At 48.8% G+C, this 20,761-nt stretch overlaps 2 protein-coding genes and 1 pseudogene across 2 annotated transcripts; 1 reads left to right on the top strand and 2 right to left on the bottom strand.

The window, feature by feature from the left end:
* Nucleotides 1-4,024: 4,024 nt before the first annotated feature.
* On the bottom strand, nt 4,025-7,831 carry LOC127344573 (uncharacterized). Its single transcript, XM_051370876.2, has 2 exons — nt 4,669-7,831; nt 4,025-4,523 (listed from the first exon to the last, which is right to left on the bottom strand). Exon 1 carries the CDS (start codon nt 7,632-7,634, stop codon nt 5,154-5,156), a length of 2,481 nt encoding a protein of 826 aa, XP_051226836.1. The 5' UTR covers nt 7,635-7,831; the 3' UTR covers nt 4,025-4,523; nt 4,669-5,153.
* Nucleotides 7,832-11,057: 3,226 nt separating this feature from the next.
* On the top strand, nt 11,058-15,890 carry LOC139831837 (uncharacterized). The gene is made up of 2 exons (XM_071821185.1): nt 11,058-12,555; nt 13,825-15,890. The coding sequence occupies exons 1-2, from the start codon at nt 11,058-11,060 to the stop codon at nt 15,888-15,890; spliced, it is 3,564 nt and encodes a 1,187-aa protein (XP_071677286.1).
* A 1,945-nt stretch (nt 15,891-17,835) lies between these two features.
* Nucleotides 17,836-20,584, bottom strand: LOC139836148 (uncharacterized; annotated as a pseudogene).
* Nucleotides 20,585-20,761: the final 177 nt, after the last annotated feature.

Here is a 20,761-nt window from a genome sequence, read left to right as displayed (position 1 = left end):
GACTGGCCGGACGAGGAGCCCTCGCCGGCGTTGCCGTAGCACGCGAGGTTCCCTGGGGGCGTGAGCCCCCAGTTCGTCCACCGGCGAGCGCTGCGCTTGCGCGCGCCCTCGCTCTGGTTCCACTTGCACCGCTCCGCGTCGGTGCGGAAGACATGCGGACGCGACGGCGAGTCGTCACCGCCCAATCCAGTGGCACGGCCGTCGGAGCCTCCACGGGACGCCATCACGTGGCGACAGGCACTGGATCGCTGGCTGGGGCGAGCTGGATTGCTCGCCGAAAATGGTGAGTGGTGGCAGCCGAGGGAGAGGAACGGTGGAGGGGAGTAGGGTTTGCGAACCGAACTCCCTCCGCGAACCCTTTTAATACGGGGCGTGCGGGGAGTTTCTCAGGCCCTGAACTTCTTTTATGGGCCGGCCCATGTTTTCGGGCTCTGTTCTGTGACAGATTCGGCCCAAACCCGTAAATCCGCCGGAAAAGTTCAGTTCCGGCGGGATTTACGAGCTCTGTTAGAGATGCTCTTACAATCTCCCTTTCATTCCTCTGCTAAAGATTAAGTGTCAGGTGGCAACATAAGGAGAGTCTTTACACGATGTTTTTTTTAGATAAAAGGCACTCAAGTGCCCAACTTTGAATTAACAAAGCCACCAACCGAGAAAACGATACAAAGTGCTGAACCCAGCTTACAGAACGACACCACACACCCACACGAACTACCGAAGAAGCTACAACCGGAAGCGTGATCAACGAGCTCAGCCAAAGCGCCTTGAGTCTACAGTGTCGGGCCGGAGCTCACTCGAGAGCGAGCCATTTTCACGTGTGCCTCAGCAGAACTCCTCCGTCGCAGAAACGCCACCGGAAGCCGACCACCACCGGGGGCCAACCCTCGTTGCTCACAAACCGAACAGCAGCGCCAAGGAAGCTCGACAAGGGAAGGGGCACGGAGCAAGCCTTGCCGAAGATCGCCGAAGAAACACCTCCGTCACAACCATCGGAGAGCCTCGGGTTGTGGGCTCCAAGACGGTGTCTTCAAGAAGAGCACGACACCGGAGTGCCGCCACCGCCCGATCCGGGGATCTTGGGTTTTCACCCGGAGCACGAAAGGGGGCAGGGAGAAGCCAGAACGATGCCTTCAAGAAGGAAGCGACGTCCATGGGCGACGCCGTCGTGGCCCTAGAAGGTCCAGGGCAAGAGTTTCCTCTCGGCATGATCTCTCCACCACCCAAACATGGCAAGGAACGCCACCGAGGTGGCAGCCACCACACCCCCACAAACCGTTGCGCGCTAAGCACCATGACAACCCCCTGTCCATGGCCCCAGCCAGCACCAGAACCTCGGGCTCGCCCGCCAACCCACAAGGTTCCCACCTTCCAGGGCCGCCGCCCCGGCATCCATGATCTTGCCACCGCGCGGAGAAAGGCACCACCTTGACAGGACTCGAGACACCCCCGAAGATGGCCGAGGCCAGTAGACCGCAGGTGAACGTCACTCCGACAGACACAAACCTCTATGCCGCCGGCCCAGCGTGCCAGCAGATCCCCCCGTGGGATGGCATAGCAACCTCCGGGCAGGTGCGGAGCATGGCAGCCAGATCCAGATCGGGCCCCCTGGCCCAGATCCGGCCGGCGCGGCCGCCCATCCGCACCCTCGCGCCCCACCATGACAGCATGCTGCGCCAAGGCGTCCTTGTCGTCGTCTCCAGTCCCCGTCGCCGGGAGGGCCGACCGCCGCCGGGTCAGACCACGTCGGGGGAGGCACACAAGCCGCCAGCCTCCGCCCCCCACGGAGACGGCGGCCGCGTCACACCCCCAGGCCGCCTCGAGACGCGCGATCCTCGCCGGCCGCAGGCCGCCGGCCAGCCTGCCCCGGATGCGCCAAGATCCGCGTGGAAACTGCACCTCCGGCCACGCCTGTGCCCAGAAGCGAGGAGAGGAAGGTTCGCCGCCAGCACCGGCCGGGCTTTGCCCGGCGGCTCCAGCCGGCTGCGGCGGCGGTGGGGGACGGAGGAGGAGGACCTAGGCGGGGGTGAGTTTAGAGTTCGCCCGAGCGCCCGCGGGAGCGCTCGAGGCGAACGGGTTTTTTCCTGTTTCTCCCGACTTCTAGTGTCTTTACACGATGTCAGCAATTCAGCATTGTGGAAACCAAATTACAAATGTAATCGAATAAGCAACTGCCTAAGGGTTCCTCTACGTCTGAACCGATAGTCAAGCATGAAAAGGCTGATGTATAGTTTGAAATAGCACAACATCGTGCCTAAAATCGCGTGATTCTTGTGGAACCATGTTTGATCTTATAAATGTATTACTGTACTCAGTTCAGAATATGCATAGATAGAGAGATAGATCCGCTTGAAAATTCGAAGTGAGAAACAACCGTCATTTTGACGAGCACGAATGGATTGGCCTATACAGGTCACAAGGATGCATATCCGAGTAGCAATAATTTGATTATCAAAGCCATGCCTCAAATTCGAGAAAATTAAATATTAGTCCTATTTGTCATATCTTCTCCATACAACTGATTACTTGTTAGTCTTAACAACAACAACAAAAACGTGAAATTAAGTATGCATCTATTACAGGTATATAAAGCTGTGAAATAAGCCACATATTTATGACACACCCTATATTCAAACAGAGGAAGCGACCACGAACTGAACATAGCAAACGAAAGCCAGAAGGGGAATCTGGTATTCATGCTATAAGGATGCAGGATTGATTAAACTAGAAAGACCAAGATGGAAACATATATCCTTTGTACAGGACATAGGACATGATGTCTCAGAAAAAAGTCAAAGAACATGAAATAGAATATGCAAGGTAAAACAGAAGAGGATATGCAATATCTACAGTACGAACAAAGAGGGATATGTGGCTACAAAAAGATATGCACTGGATCCATCAAAAAAAATAAAGAGATATGCAGGGAAGAAGAAGAATTGCAACTCCGACATTATCATAATTCCATTAAACAGAACCAAAACCAAGACAGAAGTTAAATATATCTGTTTCTTTCAGGTTGTCGTTATACAAACAAACATTTGGAAACAAAATGTTTGTGTTGACACGAATCTGACAATCAAACTGTTCTAGCCACTATACAGAGGAGCAAACAGAGAAACTTTTGACCTGTATACACGGGGAGGTAGAGATGTTCGACTGGCCGACCAAGGTTTTCGCATAGATCTCCAAATGCCTTTACAGTTTCAACATGCACCATTGCAATCTCGCACCTTTCATGTTATCCTATTATATAACAGAAATAATTGCATTTACAACTTGATTTATTAGAAGTTAACCAAGTAGACATCATCAAAAAATATCCTGGCCCAGCATGATCATCATAATCTACCTCGATACTAAGCAGAGCCACCAGGCCCAACCAGAAAGCATGTAGCACATGTCAAATCAGAAGCTCAGTGGCGGATAAGAACAAGAAAAGAGAAGAGGCATTTTTCTTAGTAAAACATCTGACTATCTCATCAAGAGGGAGGTAATAGATCCATATACAAAGTTGCAAGGGATAGATGTGCAAACAAAACATGAAGATGATATGCATAGAGTAGTGCTAATGATCCCCTCAAGATACTGCAGCCACACCGACTCTGGTGAGAAGAAAGAGCCAGTCAGAAGTTGTAGAATGCACAATAATGTTCCGGTAGCTTCCTTTCCATCACTACTTGCATAATGATTAACAGCAACCACGGGATAAGACGAGTTTGCTGGATAAGCATATCATCCATTGTCAATGGTCATGACAATCAGCCTTCTTAAATAAGCAGGCCAAACAAAAGAAGTGGTAAATAACATAGAAGTCAATAAAAGAGAAACAAAACGAAATGAACCTCCTCCGCATGGATTGAAGTATGACAAGTGATTTCGCTAAAAGCAGCGAAGCTAACATGAATAAGTAAAATGAGAGCAACACTAGGGAGACATGTTCTTCAGTAGCAGCTCTGTATGATAGATAACTACACAAGAACTAGCTGCATTATATAGATCACGTGGGTCATTCTTCTTTGAGGAGTTGAATTAAATCAATTAATTAACATTAAACTGCTCACATAGAAACCTCCAAAGATCACCATACAACAAAGACTTTGTATGCATTTTAACAAAGGGTAGTGTGCCATGAAACAAATTTACCTGGTTGAAGTACAACATACCTGCCACAACCTCCACTCTACCCCTAAGCAATCTTACTTTTATGCCTGCGCTTTCCAATACAAGAGATTCTTGGAAGAGATAGATAAACTCATGGATGAGATCCACCATGATATGCTCACAGACATCCACAATCTTTTTGCCATTAGCAAATATCTAATGCACCAGACAGCCCTTGCTCGCACAAATAGAGGGCACATGGATCAATGTCCATAGGATGCACGCCCAACAGGCACACACCAGACCAGAACACCGTGGTTGCACCATCACTTGGCTCCACCCTGGTGAATGCAAGGAAGAAATACACGTCCAAATAGTTGAGAGGGAGCTCTGAACCATGTCAAGGCCATTGCAGTTTTAACCTGCACCAATGTCATGATAATCATTGCACCTTTTGTTTTATCATATCACATAGCAAAAATAGTTGCATTTGCAACTTGATTCAATAAAATTTAAGCAAGCAGACATCTAAATGTATCTCGTCCCAACATGATCATCACAATCTACCTTGATACTAAGCAGAGCCTCCATGCCGAACCAGGGAGCACATCACACATGTCAAATCAGAGGGCTCAGTGGCGGATGAGAAATCGATGCAAGAGGGATTTGTTTTAGTAAAACATATCACGATCTCATCAAGAGGGAGTTAATAGATTCATACATGAAGTTGCAAAGGAAGATGTCCAGAACAAAAACTTGAACATTATGCATACAGAAGTGGTACTCATATACTGATCTATCATGGTATTCTCACTGAAATCTATAACCTTCTTCCCCTTGGCAGACATATAATCCACCAGACGGTCCTTGCGTGTGCAAATGGATGTCAGATGGATCAATGTCCATTTGATGCACGCCCAACAGGTACACAACGGATCAGAACAACACTGTGAACCATCACTTAGCTCCATCCTGGTGAATGAACGGAAGAAATACACGTCCAAATAGTTGAGAGGGGGCTCTGAACCACACCAAGGCTTATCAGCCGAGTCCTATGCAACAAAACTGAATCCATCGAAAAATTGGTACTTTGCTGGGAGCAAATTTATGTGTTCTCTATATTTTCCTTTCCCTGAAAAGAGAGACAACAGCAACGAAGTAGTTGAAGCTTCAAGTGAGATGCTCTTTCCATCAACTTTAGACATGTAATTTCCGGCCTTGACTATCTCCCCTTTCTCCAATAACATTCGGATGATAATATTTAACATACGAGAGCTGGGAGCACAACCACTCTTCTCCATTGATGAGAACATACTGTCAGCTTCTTCCACTGATCCTTCTTTCAGAAGATTCTGTATCATTATCCCATAAGTAGAAGCATTAGGTACCAACCCACTCGCTGATATCACAGCAAACAAATCTTTAGCTTCTTTTCTTTTCCGAACCTTGTACATTGCATTAATCATGATATTGAGTATTGCAATATCAAACTTCACATTCATTGAACCTAATTTCTGGAACATGACGATTGCCTCATCGGTGCAATTATTTCTACAAAGTCCCCCAAGAACTATACTGTATGTGCAAATGCTCACTGTTGTTCCACTTTCGGTCATCTCATTGAACTTTTTCTTTGCAGCAACAGTTTCCCCGGAACGAAATAACCCATCCAGTATGATGTTATATGTAACGGTTGTAGGTTTAACTTTCTTATGCGGCATTTCTCTAAACAGACTCAACCCATCAACAATCCTTCCTCTTTTAAGATAGCCATCAATAAGTGTATTATACGTAACAACATCAGGCTGAATGCCAACTGATACCAAGGAATCAAGCACTCGAGATGCTTTCTCCATCTTGCCGACTAAGCAATATCCGTCAATCAGTGAAGTAAATGTAATGACATTAGGTGTCTCACCTATCTCCACAACCAAGTTGAAGATATCGTGTGCATCCAAAACCCTTCCTTCTTTGCATAGACTGTTAATTATTGAATTGAAGAACACAATGTTGGGTCGAGGAATACCTTTGTTCATCATTTCATAAACCAACTCCTTAGCTTTCCCTAAATCACCGTGTGTACAATAGCCCTGAATTAGGGAGTGATAAACAACTGCGTTTGGTTCTACCCCGATGGAAATCATCTGACTGAATTTGTCCATAGCATCAGCCAGCCTGCCCATTCTACAAAGTGCAGCTATTAGAGTTGAATAGGTGAATACATCTGGACTCACTCCTTGTTCCCACATTTGCGTAAGTATGAGCATAGCTTCGTCCATCATTCCATGTTTAGCATATGCATCAATTAAGATGTTGAAAACATGAGAGTTGGCTACAATACCATTGCTTGACATTGAATCAAAGAGATTAATCATATCAGCAAAGCATCCTTGAGACGCATACCCGTGGAGCAGAGTGCCATACGTGACAATATCAGGTTTGTGGCCCTTGGCGGTCATGGAATCAAAAACATGTGCAGCTTCTTTGGTTCTTCCATGCTTGCAAAGGGATGCCACGAACGAGTTCCAAGTAACAATATTTGGTATGAGACCCTGGCTTGTCATTTTTCTTAACAGTTTACTTGCCTCTTTCCACTGGCCCAAACTGGAATATCCATGTATCATGCTAGTATATGTCACTTCATCCGGTTGAACACCGTTGTCAACCATTTGCCGAAGGAACAACTCTGCCTTGTCCATTACTCTGGCCTTGCACAAGGCATCAATAATCGAGCTATATGTCACCACATCTGCCACGATCCCTTGCTGCGCCATTTCATGGAATAGATCGCATGCCTTGCCAATTTCCCCTTCCTTAAAGAAGCCGTGTATGACGGTGGTATATGCCACCACATTGAGGGAGCAGGCACCTCCTTCTTTCCTCACTTTCTGAAGCAGGTCCAGCGCTTGTTGACTCCTCCTGTCATCACATAGGCTCTTCAGGACAATGGAGTATGAGAAGGCATTAGGCACACAGCCGATCTTGGACATGCGATGAAGCAGCAGGTTGACAGCCTCGTCCGTGCGTTTTGCATAGCAGAGGCACTTGAGGAGGGTGTTGGCGATGATCACATTTGTCTTGAGGCCCGTCCTGAGGAGGAGGCCGAAGAAGGCAAGCCCTAGGTCCGGGCGAAGCGCGCGGCAGCAGCAGTTCATGAGGACGCCATACGTGAAGATTGTGGGCCGCGCCACCCGCAAGCCGGCTTCTTCTCGGCGCACACGGTTGAAGAGGGCGATGGCAAGGGCAGGCCCATCTCTACAGGCTGCGGAGTCCGGCGCACGGGCGAGGGCGGCAAGGAAGCCGTTCAGGGAGCGCTCAGAGACCGGGGCGGCCTGCCGTAGCAAATCGTCGAAAAGGTGGTGTGCGTCCTCCGGGCTGAGCGTGCCGGCGCGGGCGCGCTCCGTGGCCGCGGCAAAGGCGGCGTGGGGAGACCAGGAGCGAGAGGGCCGTGCGGGGGAGGTGGTGGTGGCGGTGGAGGAAAGGCGGCGGCGGATGCGGGACACGGGCGTGGTGGTGGAGTAGCGGGGAGGCATCAGGATCTCCCGTGGCGGGGAAGCAGCGCGGCAAGATATCCCACGAGGCGTCCAGCTCTGAGGAGGCAGCCCCGCCGCGAGCTAACCACCTCCGACGGCGAGCTTCTTGCCGACGAGACGGAGCTCCTCGCCTCCGCTTCAGTTTGAGGGAGAACTCGATTGGAGTTGGAGGAGCGGTTGCAGACTTGCAGTGGACAGGTTCAGTTTGAACTGTTTGGCTCATATGTCACCTATAAAAAAAAAATTAAATTTATTTTAAAATGTTAACAAATTTCGAAATAAAATTCTGAGTGCGCATCCTCACATTATATGTTAGCTCACAAAAGTTTGGCATGAAAAAACATTTTGTGTGCACTATGTAAAAAAGACAAAAAAAAATTGTCTCATTAAAAGCTATTTTAGAGCGTCGGAAATTGTTTTTTTTTTAACACTAGCCACAAAAAATAATATTTTTTCTGTGAAACTTCATGCGCGAATATAGAATGTCTGAATATACACCCTGATATTTTTTTCAGAATTTTTAGACATTTTGAAATATGATTTTAAATAGTGAGTGCATCTACACCTATGAGCCAAAGTAGATTTTCCGCAACAAGTCAAAAAATCAGGAACCTGTTTCTCCTCAGGTTTCAAGCACTATACACAAAGAACTACAAACAGGTAGCTGGTACTGCGAGTCTACTTCTCCCTTCAGAATAGCCGTACATATTTCCCCCCCCCCCCCTTTCCGCTCTCCTCTATCTACAGTACCCTTGAGAGGCCACCGCCGTTGACCGGGCCGCCGACGGCCGCTCCGCCAGAATAGCTGGCCGGAGTTGGTTTAGGTTGGCGCCGGAGTAGTCTAGGTCTGTAGATCCGTAGGTTTTCTTGGTGTTTCCGGCCTCTGCCGGCGTTTTGGGCGATCTGCCCCTAGTTTGAAGGCGGAGCTTCGGATCCCGGCCGCCGGATCCATGAAGCTTCTAGGGTGGCTGCTGCTGGTTCTTCTGCTCCTGCGGTTGGAGGGAAGAAGGAGCGTCGGCTACGCCGCCTTCCCCAATAATCTGGTGGCTCCTGACCATGCTCTTCCTCGATCTCTCGACGCCGGTGAAGCTCTCCTGTCCAGCCGTGGCGGCGAGGGGGAGCGCCGATCTGTTGCGGAGAAGCGGTCTTCCGTTCCTCCCCTTGCTGACCATGGTGGCCTGAAGGAGGTGGAGCAAGATCTGCTATTTTTGGATCTGGGAGGTGGTGGTTCCTGTCGCCGGAGCTGTTCGAGAGGATGGTTGTCTTGGTTGCATGTTCTCCTGGCCTGCCGTGGTGGCGAGGTGGAGAGATGCGGTGAGCCAGCTACTCTTCAAGGCCAGCATCGACGACTCCTGCCTGAGTGGTGCTATTCTGAGTTCTTCCAAGCAGCTGGCGATCTCGCCGTTGCTATCCAAGGCCGTGAGGACGGCAACTCTACAACCTCCGGTGAGGAGGCCATGGATCATCCCCGTCGCGGGTGCTCGAAGCTGCTCTCCTGCGAAGTGATTCGTTCCCCGCAGGACAGTGGTGGACCGCGGCAGCGGATTCTCGTCGGAAGGGGGCTCCTGAGCAGTTGGCCCTTGCTCCTCAGCGGCGACGCATGGAGGACGCCGGCGATCGGTGGCAGAGACACTCTAGGATGTGATTGCTTTTTCTTCGATCTAGTTAGGGTGTTTTTCACAAAATTGCAGGCCTTATCCTCAAATAATAGGTTCATTAGGGCAAGTTTATGTCTGGGCCTGTATGTAATTTGTACCTGCCACGTGTTGATGAATTGAATCTCCACCGGGGTCTCTTGACCCCTCTTGTGTGTTCAAAAAAACAGAATAGCCGTACATGTGTACAAACAGAGTAATGTGAATCTACTTGTCGCTAGCTAGTAGTACTATGATTTTGCTGAGACAAGAGATTCGGCGAAAGGTGTACTAGCCATATATGCCGGTGGCTCAACTGAGCTTCTCCAGGCAGCACATCAGTTCGAGCACAAAGGCTGTAATAAGGACAACCCTTTAGTTTCAGACAGAGAGGCAAATTTTACACAAACAGCAATCACACAAGGACCCAGATTGAAGGTACATATGTTCAAATCTTGACAGAATAAACCACAGATGATAATGTACAGATGCACAGAAAACACCAGGCTGCTGGTTGCATGAAATATCACCAGGGAAAAATAATCACCTCATTTCCAGTCATGCATCACTTCACTGTTTAGTTCTCGTTTCTGAAATCTGTACAAGTTCAGACCAATTTTTTCAGGTTTAATTGTTGAGATTTTCTCTTTCATTTTCAGCATATGCAGTTTTTCCATACCCTTACGAGCCCTCTTTCATTCCTCTGCTAAAAATTAAGTGTGAGGAGACAACAAAAGGAGAGTATTTGGACATATATGTCAAAAGTTCACCATTGTCGAAACCAGATTACAACGGTCATCGAATACAAACTACCTAAGGGTTCCTCTAGGTCTGAACCAGTAGTCAAGGATTAAAACTTAAAAGGCTGATGCATAATTTGCAGTAGAACAAATCTTGCCTAAAAGACCTATCTTTGATCTTTTAGTGTACTACTAACCGAGCACGTGCAAAGCAAGTCATAATCAAACCAAAAATATTAACCTCCATCAAAATTCCGTAGGTACACAAATCACAATGGAGATAAGTGTATATATCTGGATTTAACATCATGCAGAAGTTGAAGAACAAATAAAGTAGGAGTATATAGAAGGAAACTTAAAACAGATGCCGAGCTACACGTAAGAGTATATAGAAGGAAAACTTAAAATACACATCGCAAAATCTTTATAAGAAAATAAAAAAAATAAAGTACGTACATAGAGCGGCCAGTGCGTACATAGAGCGGCCATTTTCACTTGGATGCATTTTTGCATGACATAAATGTTGTTCTGCAGGTAGAGAGGGCAGCAAAAGAATTATTCTTTTAAAACGCAATGTTCCCTCCTTCCTAGTGAAAAACATGTCTTAACCCGTGATATATGCAAACTGGCATTTGCAAAAGATTTATATGAGCATAATGATCTTGAGTTAATGTTCTCCAGAACCAAAGTGTGTTTTTAATATTTTATCTTGTAATTATGTATTGTTGTCTTCCAAAGAAGAATAAGTATATGATTATAGTTGAGAATACAAAATTATGTTGGGGACCTAAAGAGAATTTTTTATGGATTAGGTCGCTCCATACTGTTAGACTGTATATCCTGTATTTGTAATCTGTAACCTGTACGTACCTCTTGGTACCCATATATATATTGAGGTAGGCCACGCCCCAGAGCGTTGAGCCAATCCCACCCAAACCAATCTGTGTCTCTACGTTTAACATGGTATCAGACTAGGTCAACGGATCCTACCCTAGCCGCCGCCCCCTCTCATCTGCCGCCGCCGCCGCTCACCCTCTCCGGCCGCCGCCATGACTGAGTCCGGGTCCTCGGCTTCCACCTCGCCTGCGCTCCCTGCCACCGTCCCTGCATCGACGGCACCTCTCATCCCGCCGTCGCTGGCGGCTCTGCTCGCCAACACCGCCACCAGCCAGATGGCTCCATCGGCGCTCTCGTCCCGCCCCCTGCACCTCGGTACTGCGGCGTTCTCTGGCGGATTCTTCCCGCCGCCGCCGGCTCCATCGGCGCCGTCGCCATCCTTCCCGCCTCCGCCACCATCGTTCGCGCCTTCGGCCCCCCTGGTGCCCTACACGGCGCTTCCGACCAACCTATCTGGTCCGCCGATCCCGCAATTACCGGGGTTTGTCGCGGCGCCTCAGGATGCTCAGGTTCCGCCTCACGCCACAGCGGTGCCTGATGCCCCGGCCCCTGCCGATGGTGCTGCTGTCCCGACTCCTCAACAACTGGCGAATCTCATCACCGTACGCCTCACACAGGACAACTACCTGTACTGGCGGGCTCAGATCCTGCCGCTCCTCCGCAGCCGCTATCTCGATGGCTACGTCGATGGAAGCTTCGCCTGCCCGCCGCGCACGGTCGCGGCGTTTCTCGCGGATGGGACGCGGGTGGCTGTCCCGAACCCTCTCCACCGTACCTGGGTTGCCCAGGACCAGGCCATAGTCTCCGCGTTGCAGTCATCCTTGACGGAGAGTGTTGCCGGCCTGGTTCTCTACGCCTCGTCCTCCTTTGACATATGGAGCACACTCGAGCACACGTTCTCGCAGCAGTCTATTGCTCGTGGCACGGCTATTCGGCGTCAACTCGGTGATTGCAAGAAGCTCGACTCCTCGGCGCATGACTACTTCAACAAGGTGAAGACCCTCTCGGACACTCTGACGTCCATTGGGCAGCCGCTTCGCGATGAGGAGTTCACGGAGTACGTTCTTCATGGCCTCGACAGCGACTACGACAACCTCGTCGAGCACGTCAACGGCCGGGACACTCCGATCAAGCAGCGGGACCTCTACTCCCGCCTGATTTACACCGAGCGTCGCATCGAGGAACGCCGTACCACTCCGATCACGGATCATGCCGCTGCCCATGCAGCGCACCGTGGCGCCCCCAGTGCCAGCCGCACGCCGGCGCCTGTGCCTCGCCCGCCATCTGGTCCGCCCACTGGAGGAGGCGGACAGTGGCAACCGCGTGCTCCTGCTCCGCCAAACACCGGCGGTCGCCCTCGCCCCACCTGCCAGCTGTGCGGTATTCAGGGCCATATGGCGTCCAAGTGTCACCGCCGCTTCAAACGTGACTTCCTCGGCATCGGCAACGACGGTCGTGGTAACGAGAAGCAGGCCGCCATCGCCGACAGCTACTCGGGCGCCTACTCGGGCTATACGCCATCTTACTCAGTTGATCCCACCTGGTACTTCGACACCGGTGCGACGGATCACATGACTAGTGAGATGGCTAAGCTCAACTCGCAGGAGCCCTACCGTGGGCATGACAAGGTCCGCACCGCCGATGGTTCAGGTATGCCCATCACTCATGTTGGCCAGGCATCTCTCCTTTCTAGCACCTCCCGTAGACTCCATCTTCGTAATGTTCTTTGTGTTCCACATGTTACTCGCAATCTATTATCTGTTCGTAAGTTTACTTATGATAATGATGTTTTTTGTGAGTTTCATCCCTTTCATCTTCTCATTAAGGATCGAGTCACACGGGAGGTTCTGCTTAGAGGTCGGGTCCATCAGGGCCTCTATGCGCTGGAGGCGCCGGCGTCTGGGTCACCCGACCCGGAGGTCTTCAGTGGTGTGCGCGTGTCCTCGGCTCATTGGCATGCGCGGCTTGGTCATCCTGCATCTCCCATAGTCAGCCATGTCATCAATCGTCATGAGCTTCCTACATCATCTAGTAATAAACCCTTAGCAGTCTGTGATGCTTGTCAGCAGGGAAAGAGTCATCAACAACCTTTTGTTTCTTCTACTCGTATTGTTAAGAACCCACTTGAACTTATTTATTCGGATGTATGGGGCCCTGCCCAAACCTCTGTCAGTGGTCATAAGTATTATGTCAGTTTCATTGATGCTTACAGTCGATTTACTTGGCTGTATTTACTTAAGAGCAAAGCTGATGTGTTTAATGTTTTCTTGCAATTTCAATTGCATGTAGAACGCCTTCTCAAGCATAAGATCATTCATGTTCAGTCGGATTGGGGGGGCGAATATCGCAATCTCAACACCTTCTTTAACAAACTTGGGATTTCACACCGTGTTTCTTGTCCTCATACACATCAGCAGAACGGTGCGGTTGAACGCAAGCACCGTCACATAGTTGAAACTGGCCTTACTCTTCTGGCCCATGCATCTGTACCTTTTCGGTTTTGGAGTGATGCTTTCTCCACTGCTTGCTTCTTGATCAACAGATCTCCCACTAGAGTCCTACACATGAAAACACCTCTTGAACTATTGTTTAAGGAAATCCCTGACTATACGTTCTTCAAAGTTTTTGGTTGTGCTTGTTGGCCTCACCTTCGGCCCTACAATAATCATAAGCTTGAATTTCGTTCCAAAAAGTGTGTTTTTCTTGGGTATAGTGCGCTTCACAAAGGCTACAAGTGCCTACACGTTCCTAGTAATCGTGTTTATATCTCTCGAGACGTTGTCTTTGACGAGAATCTGTTTCCCTTCTCAAATATGCCATCATCTCATTCTGTGCCACCCACAAACTCCACTCTTGTTAGTCCTGGCCAATTTGATGATGCTGCATATTCTCCTGCATTATTGCCTAACCACGGTGCAGGTACTGTTCGCGGCGCTCGCGTGGAGATTCTGGATGCTCCCGTCGACGCTCACGTCGATCGGTGCATGGCACATGCACCTGCACCACGCCCCGAGGCGCCTCCGTCGTCGCCTCTGGCGCCCAGGTCGCCACGGCCTCCCTCGCCTCCTGCGGGTGGGCCGGCGCCTGTGTCGCCCCGGCCTGGCTCCCCATCCGCCTCGCCCCCGCCGACTGGGCCTGAGCCGCCCTGTGCGTCGCCGTGCGCGTCGCCTACGCCCTCAGCCCAAGCTGGGCTGTCTTCACCTGGGCCGCCACCAGCGTCGCCCGCGTGCTCTGCACCACCACCTGACGCTGGTTTCCCGGCCTCAGCTGCATCGTCGTCGCCGTCCTCCAGCGACGCTCCTCCACCGCCTCCAGTCAACGCCTCGCTGCGTCCCCACACTCGCAGTCGCAGTGGAATTCATCGACCCAAGACACGCACTGACGGCACTGTAGCATGGATTGCTGCCTGCTTGGCTCAAGCGCAGTCTGATCCAACTGCTGAGCCCCGTCACTACCAAGCTGCAATGAGCATCCCACACTGGCGTGCTGCCATGGATCTTGAATTTCAGGCTCTCCGTCAGAATGGCACTTGGCAGCTGGTTCCTCCTCGTCCTGGTGTCAATGTCATTGACTCCAAGTGGATTTTTAAAGTCAAGAAGCATGCTGATGGCTCTATTGAGCGATACAAGGCTCGGCTGGTTGCAAAAGGCTTCAAGCAACGGTATGGGCTTGACTATGAGGATACGTTCAGTCCAGTAGTTAAACCCACCACTATTCGGCTGCTTCTCTCACTCGCTGTCACTCGAGGTTGGGATCTCCGCCAGATGGATGTTCAGAATGCTTTCCTTCATGGCGTTTTGGAGGAAGAGGTATACATGCGACAGCCTCCTGGTTATGTTGATTCTGCTCGCCCTCAGCACCTCTGTCGCTTGGTCAAGGCACTCTATGGCCTCAAGCAAGCGCCTCGTGCATGGCATGCACGGCTTGGTGCTGCTCTACGCTCTCACGGTTTTGTGCCCTCTACAGCTGACACTTCACTGTTCCTTCTTCAGCGTCCAGAGGTTACCATGTATCTTCTGGTTTATGTTGATGATATTATTCTGGTTAGCTCCTCTGCTGCAGCTTCGGATCGTCTCATTGTGGCTCTTGGTTCTGATTTTGCTATCAAGGATCTTGGCAAGCTACACTATTTTCTTGGGCTCGAGGTCACTTATCCTGGTGATGGCCTTGCGCTTTCACAGCAGAAGTACTCGCAGGACCTGTTACGGCGTGCTGGCATGCTTGAGTGCAAGGCTGCTACTACGCCTATGTCTTCCACTGACACTCTGTCTGCTACTGATGGTACTCTGCTGTCTGCTGATGATGCTACTGAGTATCGGAGTGTTGTTGGTGGTCTCCAGTACCTTACCATCACTCGGCCTGATGTCTCCTATGCAGTTAACCGTGTCTGCCAGTATCTTCATTCACCACGGGACACTCATTGGTCTGCTGTCAAGCGCATCCTGCGCTATGTTCGTTCTACTATCACCTTTGGACTTCATCTCAGGCCGGCGCCTTCTGCTGTGCTCTCAGCTTTCAGTGATGCGGATTGGGCTGGTAACCCTGACGACCGGCGATCAACGGGGGGCCATGCAATATTCTTTGGTCCTAACTTGATCGCCTGGAGTGCACGTAAGCAAGCTACAGTGTCTCGGAGTAGTACTGAAGCTGAATACAAGGCCGTTGCCAATGCCACCGCGGAGCTCATTTGGGTTCAGTCTCTCCTACGTGAGTTGAGGGTTGTCCAGAGACAGCCACCTGTCCTTTGGTGTGACAACATCGGTGCTACATACTTATCCTCAAACCCAGTATTTCATGCCCGAACGAAACACATCGAAGTTGACTATCACTTTGTGAGAGAACGAGTTGCCAAGAAGCTTCTGCAGATCAGGTTTATCTCATCTAAAGATCAACTTGCTGATATCTTCACCAAACCATTGTCGCTTCCGCTGTTCACAAGATGTAGACGCAATCTTAACTTACTGAGCACTTCAGGCCACAGTTAAGATTGAGGGAGGGTGTTAGACTGTATATCCTGTATTTGTAATCTGTAACCTGTACGTACCTCTTGGTACCCATATATATATTGAGGTAGGCCACGCCCCAGAGCGTTGAGCCAATCCCACCCAAACCAACCTGTGTCTCTACGTTTAACACATACTAACCATATACTAATCAAGAAAACAATATTGACATTAATGTCCACCAACTGTCAGAATGCCCCCTCACCTTAGCAAACCCAATGCACCATAAAATGTACACTACTGATATGTGTGTTCGCATTGTTATGTTTCTTGCCACTAGCAGACTATTTGTCCTGCGTGACACAACGGCAGTACTATCTGATGTTGCCTTCCGTAAAAAATAATCATGTAATAAATCAAATTTACTGATTGTTATGCTCATATGTACATCAACATTAGCAGTAGCCGACTCTAAAAAGGCACACTAACATTAGATGGACAACACACCGTATGAAATTTGGTCGGTCTGCAATTATGCCCATGCCTTACAACGGGGAGAATAAACGAACTGCATCGCTAGAGCGCAAAAGGCAAGTTCTCGCTAGTTCACCTGTTGACCGATTAATTAAGTTCAGTAGTTGATGCATTAGTGAGAAGGTTCTATGTCACGGTTAGAGTTGTTTGGGTTCTGAACAGGTAACTCATTGCACACGAGAATATGTAATGTAAAACAGAAGAGGATATACAATATCTACAGTATGAACACAGTGGGATTTGTGGCTACAAAACGAATAAAAAATAAAGAGAAATATGCACGGACGAAGCAGAATTGCAACTCGGACATTATCATTAGTGCATTAAACAGAACCAAAACCAAGGCAGAAGTTAGATCTATCTATTTGTGTCAAGCTGTAGTTATACAAAGAAGATTTGAAAACAAAACATTTGCGTTGACACGAACCTGATAATCAAACTGTTAGTGGCGGATAGGAATAAATTAATACAGGAGAGATTTATTTTAGTAACATATGTTACTATCTCATCAAGAGGGAGTTAATAGATCCATATATAAAGTTGCAAGGGAAGATCGTGCGGAACAAAAACTTGAAGATGATATGCATACAGTAGTGCTAATGATCACTGCAGGATACTGCAGCAACACTGACCCTCATGAGAAGAAAGAGCCAGTCAGAAGTTGTAGATTGTACAATAGTGCTCGCATAGCCTCCTTTCCATCAGTACTTGCATACAGAATCAACAATAACCACGGGATATGACAAGTTTGGTGGATGAACATACCAATCAGTGTCAATGGTGATGAAAATCAGCCTGCTTAATATGGAGGCCATACAAAAGAAGTGATAAGTAATATAGCAGCCAATAAAAGAGAAACACAACAAAATCAGCCACACCAGTATAGCTTGAAGTATGACAAGTGATTTCACTACAAGGGCAACTAACATATATAAGTAAAATGAGAGTAATACTAGGGCATCATGACATGTTTTTCAGTAGCAGCTGTGTATGATAAATAACTACACAAGAACTAGCTGCATTATATAGATTTCATCGGTCATCCTTGTTTGAAGTTTTGAATTAACTATCACTAAACTGCTAATGTACCAACCCCCAAAGATCACTCTACAACAAAGACTTGTGTCCATATTTTAAAAAGGGTATTTGTGACATGAAAGAAATTTATCTGGTTGAAGATAGACCATACCTTCCACAACCCTCTACTCTACACCTAAGTATATCTTACTTATATGTCTGCGCTTTCCAATACAAGAGCTTCTTGGAAGAGCTCGATAAACTCATGGATGAGATCCACCATCAAATGTTGACTGACATCTGCAATCTTTTTACCATTACCAAACCTATAATATAATGCACCATGTGATCTGGACACGTGCAAATAGAGGGCACATGGATCAATGTACATAGGATGCATGCCCAGCAGGCACGCACCGGACCAGAACTCTGCGGTGGGCACCATCACTCAGCTCCATCCTAGTGGATGCATGGAAAACATACATGACCAAATAGTTGAAAGAGAGCTCTGAACCATGCCAAGGCTTATCACCTGAGTCAAGTCCATCAAATGACTCCATCAAAAAATTGGTACTTGGCTGGGAGCAAATTTATTTGTTCCCGATATTTCCCTTTCCCCGAAAAGAGAGACAATAGCAATGAAGTAGTTGAAGCTTCAAGTGAGATGCTCTTCCCATCAACTTTAGACATATAATTTCCAGCCTTGACTATTTCCCCCTTTTCCAGTAATGTTCTGATGATATCATTTACAAGACGAGAGCTGGGAGCACAACCACTCTTCTCCATTGATGAGAACATACTGTCAGCTTCTTCCATTGATCCTTCTTTTAGAAGGTTCTGTATCATTGTGCCGTAAGTAGAAGCATTAGGTACCAGCCCACTGGCTGATATCCCAGCAAACAAATCTTTAGCTTCTTCTATTTTCCGAACCTTGTACATTGCATTAATCATGGTATTGAGTATTGCAATATCAAACTTCACATTCATTGAACCTAATTTCTGGAACATGACGATTGCCTCATCGGTGCAATTATTTCTACAAAGTCCCCCAAGAACTATACTGTATGTGCAAATGCTCACTGTTGTTCCACTTTCGGTCATCTCATTGAACTTTTTCTTTGCAGCAACAGTTTCCCCGGAACGAAATAACTCATCCAGTATGATGTTATATGTAACGGTTGTAGGTTTAACTTTCTTATGCGGCATTTCTCTAAACAGACTCAACCCATCAACAATCCTTCCTCTTCTAAGATAGCCATTAATAAGTGTATTATACGTAACAACATCAGGCTGAATGCCAACTGATACCATGGAATCAAGCACTCGAGATGCTTTCTCCATCTTGCCGACTAAGCAATATCCGTCAATCAGCGAATTAAATGTAATGACATTAGGTGTCTCACCTATCTCCACAACCAAGTTGAAGATATCGTGTGCATCCAAAACCCTTCCTTCTTTGCATAGACTGTTTATTATTGAACTGTAGAACACAATGTTGGGTCGAGGAATACCTTTGTTCATCATTTCATAAACCAACTCCTTAGCTTTCCCTAAATCACCGTGTGTACAATAGCCCTGAATTAGGGAGTGATAAACAACTGCGTTTGGTTCTACCCCGATGGAAATCATCTGACTGAATTTGTCCATAGCATCAGCCAGCCTGCCCATTCTACAAAGTGCAGTTATTAGAGTTGAATAGGTGATTACATCTGGACTCACTCCTTGTTCCCACATTTGCGTAAGTATGAGCATAGCTTCGTCCATCATTCCATGTTTAGCATATGCATCAATTAAGATGTTGAAAACATGAGAGTTGGCTACAATACCATTGCTTGACATTGAATCAAAGAGATTAATCATATCAGCAAAGCATCCTTGAGACGCATAACCGTGGAGCAGAGCGCCATACGTGACAATATTAGGTTTGTGGCCCTTGGCGGTCATGGAATCAAAAATATGTGCAGCTTCTTTGGTTCTTCCATGCTTGCAAAGGGATGCCACGAACGAGTTCCAAGTAATAATATTTGGTACGAGACCCTGGCTCGTCATTTTTCTGAACAGTTTACATGTCTCTTCCCACTTGCCCAAACTGCAATATCCATGTATGATGCTATTATATGTCACTTCGTCCGGCTGAACACCGTTGTCAACCATCTGCCGGAGGAACAACTCTGCCTTGTCCATTGCTCTGGCCTTGCACAACGCATCAATAATCGAGTTATATGTGAACACATCTGGCACAACCCCTTGCTGCGCCATTTCATGGAATAGATCACATGCCTTGCCAATTTCCCCTTCCTTAAAGAAGCCGTGTATGACGGTGGTATATGCCACCACATTGAGGGAGCAGGCACCTCCTTCTTTCCTCACTTTCTGAAGCAGGTCTAGCGCTTGTTGACTCCTCCTGTCATCACATAGGCTCTTCAGGACAATGGAGTATGAGAAGGCATTAGGCACACATCCTATGAAGCAGCACGTTCACAGCCTCGTCCGTGCATTTTGCATAGCAGAGGCACTTGAGGAGGGTGTTGGCGACTACCACATCTGTCTTGAGGCCCGTCCTGAGGAGGAGGCCGAAGAAGGCAAGCCCTAGGTCCGTGCGAAGCGCGCGGCAGCAGCAGTTCATGAGGACGCCATACGTGAAGATTGTGGGCCGCGCCACCCGCGGTTCTCGGCGCGCCCGGTTGAAGAGGGCGATGGCGAGGGCAGGCCCATCTCTACAGGCTCCGGAGTCCGGCGCACGGGCGAGGGCGGCAAGGAAGCCGTCCAGGGAGCGCTCAGAGACCGGGGCGGCCTGCCGTAGCAAATCGTCGAACAGGTGGTGCGCGTCCTCCGGGCTGAGCGTGCCGGCGCGGGCGCGCTCCGTGGCCGCGGCAAAGGCGGCGTGGGGAGACCAGGAGCGTGAGGGCCGTGCGGGGGAGGAAAGGCGGCGGCGGATGCGGGACACGGGCGTGGGGGAGTAGCGGGGAGGCATCAGGATCTCCCTTGGCGGCCCAGCAGCGCGGCAAGATATCTCCCGAGGCGGAGTATTGCGTCCAGCCGCGACGACGGCCGACGAGATGTTCTCCAAGCTCCTCGCCGCCGCGAGCTAACCACCCCCGACGGCGGCCAGCGAGATGTTTTCCAAGCTCCTCGCCGCCGCTTCAGTTTCAGAGTGGATGACTTGCTTGTGCTGGGCAGTTGACAGGTTCAGTTTGCACTGTTACGTGGTTTAGTACTTCAGTGTCTTTCTTTTTTTCCAGTGTTACACTTACATGCTTTAATTATTGGATCTTCTTTTTCAGTGTTCGGCAGTTGTAGAGCGTTCTGAAGCATGCCAACTTTTTTTTTACGCAAAATCTATTTCTTGACTGGGCTCGATC

This window comes from Lolium perenne, chromosome 1 (genome assembly GCF_019359855.2).
Source record: "Lolium perenne isolate Kyuss_39 chromosome 1, Kyuss_2.0, whole genome shotgun sequence".
Lineage (NCBI taxonomy): Eukaryota > Viridiplantae > Streptophyta > Magnoliopsida > Poales > Poaceae > Lolium > Lolium perenne.
Note: the sequence above shows the minus strand (reverse complement) of the source record. Positions and strands in the feature narration are given on the sequence as shown.